Source organism: Hevea brasiliensis, chromosome 1, assembly GCF_030052815.1.
Source record: "Hevea brasiliensis isolate MT/VB/25A 57/8 chromosome 1, ASM3005281v1, whole genome shotgun sequence".
Classification (NCBI taxonomy): domain Eukaryota; kingdom Viridiplantae; phylum Streptophyta; class Magnoliopsida; order Malpighiales; family Euphorbiaceae; genus Hevea; species Hevea brasiliensis.
The window spans coordinates 48,229,161-48,238,468 of NC_079493.1; the positions used below are offsets into that span (position 1 = coordinate 48,229,161).

The 9,308-nt window shown below is 34.0% G+C and overlaps 2 protein-coding genes across 2 annotated transcripts; both read left to right on the top strand.

Annotated features, from left to right (window-relative positions):
- Positions 1–2,392: 2,392 nt before the first annotated feature.
- LOC131183156 (uncharacterized) lies at positions 2,393–6,521 on the top strand. The gene is made up of 11 exons (XM_058153272.1): positions 2,393–2,430; positions 2,536–2,660; positions 3,282–3,481; positions 3,789–4,486; positions 4,570–4,887; positions 4,976–5,231; positions 5,470–5,631; positions 5,719–5,778; positions 5,934–5,959; positions 6,063–6,281; positions 6,404–6,521. The coding sequence occupies exons 1-11, from the start codon at positions 2,393–2,395 to the stop codon at positions 6,519–6,521; spliced, it is 2,220 nt and encodes a 739-aa protein (XP_058009255.1).
- A 530-nt stretch (positions 6,522–7,051) lies between these two features.
- On the top strand, positions 7,052–7,796 carry LOC110641535 (uncharacterized). The gene is made up of 3 exons (XM_058153276.1): positions 7,052–7,171; positions 7,311–7,415; positions 7,530–7,796. The coding sequence occupies exons 1-3, from the start codon at positions 7,052–7,054 to the stop codon at positions 7,794–7,796; spliced, it is 492 nt and encodes a 163-aa protein (XP_058009259.1).
- Positions 7,797–9,308: the final 1,512 nt, after the last annotated feature.

Here is a 9,308-nt window from a genome sequence, read left to right on the forward strand (position 1 = left end):
TTAAACTTTCCAGTTTTATCCTGCTTTTATTTAATTTTTCTTTGTTGTGTTTGTTTTCTTTTTGAACTTATGAGACTTTTGATTTAGACTGTAATTATTTCTACAATTGATGTATTGTATGATTTATTTCATGGAATTGTTGTCTTGTTTTGTAATTATAATAGATTTATTTGATTTTTTTTTGAGTTTTGAAAATGCAAGCGTGTTTGTGCAGTGTTGATTCAGTTCGGTATTACACACAGTTAAAGTATTGTTTGATTAAATTTGCAGCCAAAGAGTGTAAAAGAAAGCGGTTTGGGGTGGTGCAGGTAGGGTCAATGAAATTGAATAAAGAAAAAGTGAAATTTCTCCAATCATTATTTTTCCCACTTCCCACATATATTACGCAGGAATGCTCAAAAGTCAATCAAAATTTGTGACTTATGGGAGAATTTATTTATTTTTCTGTGAAATCCACGATAGCAATTGGCAAACTCGGAGAATATAATTTTCTTTGTTCTCTAAAATGGGTATCAGATACATATTTGTATTCTTAACTTCTTATGAAACTTGTTTTGCAAGACAGTTTGACAAGCTTGTGTTTTTATACAAATCAATATTAAACTGTTTTTGAGGACTGCAAATTGTTCCAAGTATCTAAGGTTCACAATTATAGTTGTGAAGAAGACCTTTTGAAACCACTCCTTTTGAAACCACTCTCTGATGTGCTCTACTTGTGTGAATGAATGAAATAGCAGTATGTTTTATTGTATTGTAGGTGCAATGCAAAGCGTATACTCTTATGATAAGTTATATTAGGTTGATTGACACTGCTTTCTAGTTTCTAGTTTATTTTTGCAAATTTAGTACTATGGTTCCTTGTCAATTACAATTTTGTTTAGTGTTGGAGTACTCTGTTCCTGTGCATTGTTGTGTTATCATTTAATATTTATAGTGATTATTATGGAATTATGTACAATTTTGGATCAAAAGCAGTTGCAGATTTGGAAAAATGAGAGAATGAATTTTCATTCATCGATAAAGCTGGTACACAGTAAAAGTGTTTTATATACAAATAATAGTTATTTGATTAAAATTATTTATTATTTCAAAATAGCACTCAATCAGCGTATGCTTTTAGAGTTTCAATATCAGATTATCAATAGATTTAAATTTAATATATATATATATATATATATATATATATATATATATATATATATATATATATTAAAATTTAACTTTATTTTAAAAGACAGTTTTTATTTGATTATTTCAAATTATAAACAGTTTTTATTATTTAACTATTATTATTTAACTATTATTGTTTTATTTTTATTTGATTTACAAATAACTTTTTTTATAACTGAAATTATACTATATTTTTCATTATTAAAATTAAATAATTATTTGAAAATTTATGAATTTACAATAATAATAATAATAATAATAATAATAATAATAAATTAATCATATTATTATCAAAAAATAAATAAATAATACATATAAAAAATTATAAAAGCAAAATAAGTTTTTTTAAAAATAAAATAAAAAATTATTTTTATAGTTATTTAGTAGGCTATTAGTTGTGGATGAGTACACTCAAATAGTTCAGATGTAAATTAGCAACCAAACTTACATATTTAATTACAAATAAAAGATTGTATGTTTATTTTATTGCTATACTAATATCTATTTTTTGATGTCCTTTAATTTTAATGATTATTATGTTTTTTAATTTTATACTATTATGCCATATAATGTATAGTTATTTATTTATTTATTTACTTTGAGGTGTTAAATTTTATACAAGAATTTACTGACAGAATTTCTTTTCTTTTTTTTTTTTTTGGAACTGCAGTCTGTCTCATTCTCTTTTGGTCACTATCTCTCGTTATTTTGTCCCTTGTTTTCAGTATCACACAGGTAAGTAATATTTTAATATGGCGTTTTAATTTGTAGATGCATGCATATCAATTTTTGAGGTGATAATTTTTTCTATTTGTAGAAATTTTGTAACATCTCTCATTGTTCTCTGGGTGCAAATTTTATGTTGTGCACTTGGAGAACTAATGGGAGATGCTGCTAGAATTTTTACAAATATATGACATGTCATTATCTGTCTGTTATTGGTAGAGATGATACAATTCTAATTGGGTTAGGGCCTTACCTTTCAATGCATGATTGGGGATATGATGTCATTCTGATATATGACATATCATTACTAATATTCACTTAATTATTACACAGCTATTAGCAAAATGGGATCAGATCGGAGATGGATGTATGCTAGGTTAAAAGATGGTCTATTGACCTCAGAATTCATAGAAGGTATTGAACAATTCATAACATTTGCTAAGCAACATCCAGTGGATGGATGGGGATAAAGCAAGTGTCCATGTAATCATCGAAAATGTCGAATCGTAATTATCTTGATGAGAATACAATTCGGTTACATTTGATGAAGCATGGATTTGTGCCATATTATTATAAATGGATTCTACATGGGAACCCGCACAAGTAATATTGATAGTCAAAACATAAATGTTATGATAGCGAGTCTGCTCAAGAAAGTGATAATAGCACAAGCAATACCTATGAGCAAATGGTAATGGATGCGGCGAGTCTGATTTCTTTCGAGGATGTAATGGAGGAGCCTCCAAATCCATCACTCAAAAATTGTATGACATGTTACAATTTGTTAATCAAGAGGTGTGGCGAGTTGTGAAAGCCATTCGCACTATCGGTTGTTGCAAGGATGTTGAACATCAAGGCGGAACATCATTTGTCGAAAAGGTGTTTTGATGACATTTGTCAACTTATGAAAGAGGTGTTCTGGATGAAAATTTAATAGTAGAAAACTTTTACAATACGAAGAAGTTGGTTCAAGCATTGGGCCTACATTGAGAAGATTCAACTGTTGTACTAATGGATGTATGTTATATTGGGTGAAGATAGTGAGTTAACGAATTGCAAATTTTGTGACCATCCACGGTTCAAACGACCTAGTCGAGGCCCTTATAAATTTCAAACCAATGTGCCACATAAGAAAATGTACTACTTTCCTCTCACGTGGAGATTGCAAAGATTATATGCTTGAATGCAACGACAAAAGAAATGAGATGGCATCTTGAGCATGACCATGAAGATGGGGTAATGTGTCATTGTTGGATGCAATCGCATGGAAGCATTTTAATAAAACACATCCTTCATTTCTTCTTGAGGTTGGAATGTAAGGCTAGGGTACTGCCGATGGGTTTCAACCATTGGTCGATCACCGACAACAATATTCATCTTGGCAGTCATTGTCACTCCTTACAATTTGCCTCCTTGGTTATGTATGAAGGAAGAGTATATGTTCCTAACGGTAATAGTTCTGGTCAGAAACCCAAAAGACAAATTGGATGTGTACTTACAGCACCTTATTGCAGAGTTGAAACTGTTGTGGGAAGTTGGAGTTGAGACATATGATGCTTCAAAGAAGATTAATGTTAATATGAGGGTTGCGTTATTATGGACAATAAGTGATTTCCCTGCATATTCAATGTTATCAGGTTGGAGCACAAGAGCAAGGCCTTGTCCATATTGTCGGGACGATTCGGATGCATTCACATTGACAAAGGGTGGTAAACAATCATGGTTTGACAATCACCGTAAATTCTTACCGACTAACCATCCTTTCGAACGGAATAAAATTGCTTTTAGAAAGAACAAGACGATTACAAAAAGTGCTCCCCATTCTATCGGTGAGGAAATTTTAGAACAAATAGAACATCTAGGATTAATGTGTGTCACGGATATGGGTGCAGATGAGAATAACGGTTGCAAAGCAAAAACACGGGTTGGAAGAGACGGAGCATTTTTGGGATTTGCCATATTGGAGTACTAACATGCTTCGCCACAACTTGGATGTCATGCATATAGAGAAAAATGTATTTGAAAATATTTTTAATACTGTGATGAATGTTGAAGGGAAGACGAAGGACAATGCAAAATCAAGGGAAGATTTGAAAGAGTTTTGTCACCGACCTGAGTTAGAGAGGGATATGGCAACAGGAAAGTATCCTAAAGCATGTTACACATTAGACAAACAATCAAAAACAGTGTTGTGTGAATGGCTTAAAAATCTTAGATTCCCAGATGGTTATGTGTCAAACATGGGTAGGTGTATAGACATGCGAAAACTAAAGTTGTTTGGGATGAAAAGCCATGATTGTCATGTCTTTATGCAAAGATTACTCCCAATAGCATTTAGGGAATTGCTTCCAAAAAATGTGTGGCAAGCATTGACCGAATTGAGCAATTTCTTTAGAGAGTTAACTTCAACAACACTTAGAGAAGAAGCCATGTTACAACTCAATGAAGAGATTCCTATTATATTATGTAAACTAGAGCGTATATTCCCTCCAAGTTTCTTTGACTCCATGGAACATCTCCCAGTGCATTTGGCTTATGAAGCATGGATTGCTGGTCCTGTGCAATATCGGTGGATGTATCCATTTGAGAGGTAACTAGTTTAATGTATTGTTGTATACTATCATTACATGGAGAAATAAAAACTTTGTTGTGACTAAATAGTAAATGGTACAGGTACCTTAGGAAGTTAAAAAATAATGTGAAAAATAAAGCCAAAGTGGAAGGTTCCATATGCAATGCATACTTAGTTGAAGAAGCATCGTTATTCTGCGCTCATTATTTTGAACCCCATGTCAACACAAGGCATCGAAAGGTTCCACGCAATGATGATACAGTCGAACATATGGATGAACATCTAGGGAATCTATCAATTTTCACTCATTCCGGTAGGCCACTGGGAAAAGGAAAGGTTAGATATCTCACAGAACAAGAATTTCAAGCAGCACAAATGTACATCTTGTTGAATTGTATAGAAGTAAAACCGTACATTGAGTAAGTTTTTCTAATATTCAATTATTATAATTGTTGCAATGCCATCATTGATTCCAAACATTTAATTAACTATTTTCATTGTGTGCAGCATTTTTGTTAATGAGTTACACATGGCCAATCCAAATATCAATGATAAACAAGTTGATGAGAAACTAGAGCGTGAATTTGACAAGTGGTTCAATAAATATGTTCACAATCCCTCCAACAATATATCAAGCCAGTTTTTAAAGGATCTATCAAAGGGTCCATTAAGAAGTGTTATGTCCTACAATAGTTATGTAGTTAATGGTTATAAATTTCACACTAAAAGTCATGGTTCGCATAGGGCAACAATGAGCGATGGGGTATGTATCAAGGGACTAATTACGATTACTCATGAAAGTGACTACTATGGACAATTAATTGAAGTGCTACGATTGGAGTACCCTGGATTACCAATCAAAAGGACTGTATTGTTTAAATGTGATTAGTTTGATCCAACACCAAATGTGGGAACAAAGATTCATCCAAAATATAAACTTGTGGATATTAATCATAAAAGATCCTTCAATAGGTATGAACCATTTGTTCTTGCTATCCAAGCTTTCAGTGAATTATTCCATATATCCAAGCTTAAAGCGTGACAAGGATGATTGGTGGGCCGTGTTCAAAATCAAAGCGAGATCTGTTATTGATCTTCCTGAGCAAGTGAATGTGACAACCCCCCCTGCGCGGGAAGAACCATTTCAAGAAGATGAAATGGAAGTCCCTTTGATTCAAATTGATGATGATGATGATCAACAACAATATTTGAATGATCAAAATGGTGTACTAGTTGAAATTAATGAAGAGGATGTTGAAGATGAAGAAGAGCTTGAGTTGGACTCAGAAAGCGATGAGGAATGCGATGATGTATATGATAGTGATACTAATTAGAATTAGGTATTTCTCTTAATGAATTTATATTTCTAAACTTGAAGTATAAATTCTAACTATTGGAAAATTTCATCTGTATTATGTATCATAAGTTGAATGAAGCTAACTTGTTAATACAATTATTTATGCAGGATGCGAGGCAACGGTCGCGAGGGAGGTTTGTTGGGTCATTCACGGTCAAGGCGATTACATGCGGGGATGAGCCCAATGATCAACTAGACCAATCTACACGGTCAGCCTCGGGTTCCTTCACGATCCAGGGAGGTCGACACGGATCCGGAGGGTCTCTGCTTCAACACGAATCGAGCTACACCTCCACCTCCACCGCCACCACCTATTACCCCATCTTACGAGCACGCAATTGGATCAACCTCTGGTCATGAAGGTCATTCGGTTGGGGCAGCACCAATATCATCAATGGATGGCCTATCACTCAATACATTTGGAAGAAAGAAACGAATAAAGCTCATTAATGGCGCGTAAGTATTAAAAATTAATTAACTTTATGTATGATTTGGTATTACTTGTCATTGGCAATTGAAGTACCATGTTTCTACATTTTCATAAAATCAATATATTTCTTTGTCTTTCTTTTATGCAGGTTACATCCATCCGAGGAATGTGCTAAGAAGATGAAGAATATCTTCAAGGAGAGGATGGACCCGGAGAACCTTTGTTGGAAAACTATCACGCTGAAACAAAAGAGTTTCTTGGGATGAATTTGGGTAATAAAATAAATATTTAAATATAATTAGCTATTAGATAACTAATTTGAATAGTTTATGAAACCTCAAAAAAGAATGTTGTGAACAAATATCGTTTAAGTGATGAGAATTTGTGAATTAATGTAAAAGAACTCAATTGAAGTATATTAATGCTTAAATGTTCTATGTATAGCTTGTGTGTTGAGGATGTTGAAAATATATATTGTTGTGAGTTGTTGTAGTTGGGGTGGATGTTGTTTGTTGTTGAGAATATATAAAGTGTTTTTAACAGGTGCAATTAATGCTTAATAACTAGGCTGGATTGTCCAAAATTAAGAGAAAATGCTGTCAATTTTTTTTAAAAATATTATCATACTAATACAACTGTCTTAATTTTTATTTATTTTACAACAGAAATACTTTGATTGGCAAGAGGTTACTCTACTCGTAAAGGAAGCTTGGAGGCGTAAGGCTGCAGAGTGCTACAAGGCGCTAATGTGCAATGTCGGAAAGGAAAATCCAAGGTCATCGTGCCTAATAGTACAATGCAAAAATGGAAGGAGGCATGGAGTAGCCCGAGTTTAAAGCCAAGAGCCATCGATTCCTTTGCTAACATTTGTAGTGAGATAGGGGAGTTGGGGCGAGCATCTCTAGACACACAGGGGGTTCAGTTTCACATGCTACTCACGCAGATAGAATGGTAATGATTTCATATTTACTAGTTTTGTTATTGTCTGTCTACATATTAGTAGCAAATAATCGAACATTATTATAAACATCACTAAAATCATTATATCTTTTCAGGAAGCCAAGCTTGGCCGAAGACCTTTTCCTTATGAACTTTTCCATAAGACCCACACTAGGAAAGGCACCTCCGATATGGTTGATTCACGAGCGCAATCAATTAAGGTAAGTGAACAAGTATTTTATGTCTTTCAATTATACGAAAAAAATGAATAAGTGAGTTTGTTTATTCAATTGCCAAGAAAAATAAATTTAAAATATGTGTATTAACTTATGCAGGATGCATTTTTGGCGCTTAAGGAGCAGTCGTCTCAACCACAAGAGGGGTGCAGTGACCCTCCTATTGTAGATGAGGTCGCACTATATTATCAAGTTGTGGGGGGGGAGAAGAAGAACAGGGTTTATGGCATTGGATCTCAAGCATCAATTTTTTACCCTAGCTCATCACATGGATCATCTTCTACTGCATCCTATTGCGCTCAGTCGGAGGCAATGGAGGAAGAGATTCAACAATTAGCATCAAACTATTGCAACGCTCAAGGATAGTTTGGTTACAATGGAGGAGAGAGAGATCGACAACGTGAGTTAATGCTAGAGGAGAGATATAGACAACGTGGCGGAACCTTTGGAGGAGCGCATGCAACAAATGATGCAAAACATGATGGCACAAATGATGCAGAGTCAGCGGTTCTGACCCCAACTCGGATCGACTCATCAGGATGATGGTAGAGAGGCTGATAGTGGTGATGAGTGATGATCTTGTTGATGACAAGTAGCTTGTTTTTTTGTTATTATGATATTTTATTTTTCCATACAGTACATTATTGTCATAGCCCTTTACTGTCATATTTATATATAATATTGACTGATATTTGATATTTGTGACTGATATTGTAAATATTCGATATTGAGCATTTAAAATTAATATTATATTATATGCTTCAATACAGAAAAAATATATTTAAAAAAATAAAAATTTTCTACTAATTATTTGAAACGGATTGAAAGCAATTTTTCCATTTCTAATCCAATAGCATAAGGATCGGTTTTAGAATTTAGAAACCGATTTGAAACGGAATTTCTGTTTCGAACAAATTGAAACCAAAATATCCGTTTTTAAATTGAAACGGATTTTGAAACCGAATATATGTGGTTTCTAACTTTGAAACGGAATAGTGGTTTGAAAACAGTTTCAAAATTTGAAACGGATGCCACTTTCCGTTTCAAATTTATTTAGAAACTTGCGGATTTAAAACTGAATATTTCGGTTTTAAATCGGTTTCTAAATGTATTTAGAAACCGATTTTCACTGATTTGAAACCGAATATTCGGTTTCAAATCTCCTTTTTTCTTGTAGTGTGGTACTCTGCTGACTAGATAAAGGAGGTTTCTATCCCGAATATCTTCCCCTACCAGACTTTTTACCACCCCTACTGTGTCCCCCAAAGTTTTTTCTCTTTCCAGTAGGACCACTGGAACTCTGTTATATTGACTTTCCCTCTTTTCTGACTTCTCTGAATTCTTTTTCTCTGGGGTCACTTCTAACTCAATTCTTTCTAATTCCAGTGCTTGAGAAATAAGCTCAGAGAAGTTGTTATGTTTGAATTTGACCACTTATAATATGATACTAGGCTTCAAGCTGGTTTCAAACCTCTTACATCTCTCCCTGCTGGTAGAAAGTAGACTTACTGCATAATGGCTCAGGCGGGAAAATTCCCTTTCATATTCAGCCACCGATCTACTCCCCTGTTTCAGACTTAGGAGCTCTTGCAGCTTCTAGTCCACATAAGCATCAGGAACATATTTTTGTCTGAACTCCCGTAGAAAATCATTCCATGTTAGCACTAAAGGTTCTACCAAACTATGGGGAATGGTTTTCCACCAATCATATACATCCCCCTATAGCAGAGATACTGAATATTCAAATCTGAGCTCCTTTGTACAATGTAGCTTCTTGAACACCCTATCCATTCTCTCTAACCGGTGTTCTGCCCCTAGAGGATCTACTGTCCCCTTGAACTCAGTAGCCCCATATTTCATCAATTTGTCATACTACCT

Excerpts from the sequence above, each read along its gene's own strand:
- LOC110641535 (XM_058153276.1), top strand. The coding sequence starts at position 7,052 with ATGCAAAAATGGAAGGAGGCATGGAGTAGCCCGAGTTTAAAGCCAAGA. Across the intron at positions 7,172-7,310 it reads CATCTCTAGACACACAGGGG|GAAGCCAAGCTTGGCCGAAG; the intron begins GTTCAGTTTCAC and ends ATATCTTTTCAG. Across the intron at positions 7,416-7,529 it reads CACGAGCGCAATCAATTAAG|GATGCATTTTTGGCGCTTAA; the intron begins GTAAGTGAACAA and ends TAACTTATGCAG.
- LOC131183156 (XM_058153272.1), top strand. The coding sequence starts at position 2,393 with ATGTCGAATCGTAATTATCTTGATGAGAATACAATTCG. Across the intron at positions 2,431-2,535 it reads CTTGATGAGAATACAATTCG|CGAGTCTGCTCAAGAAAGTG; the intron begins GTTACATTTGAT and ends ATGTTATGATAG. Across the intron at positions 5,232-5,469 it reads GGGCAACAATGAGCGATGGG|CTTTCAGTGAATTATTCCAT; the intron begins GTATGTATCAAG and ends TTGCTATCCAAG.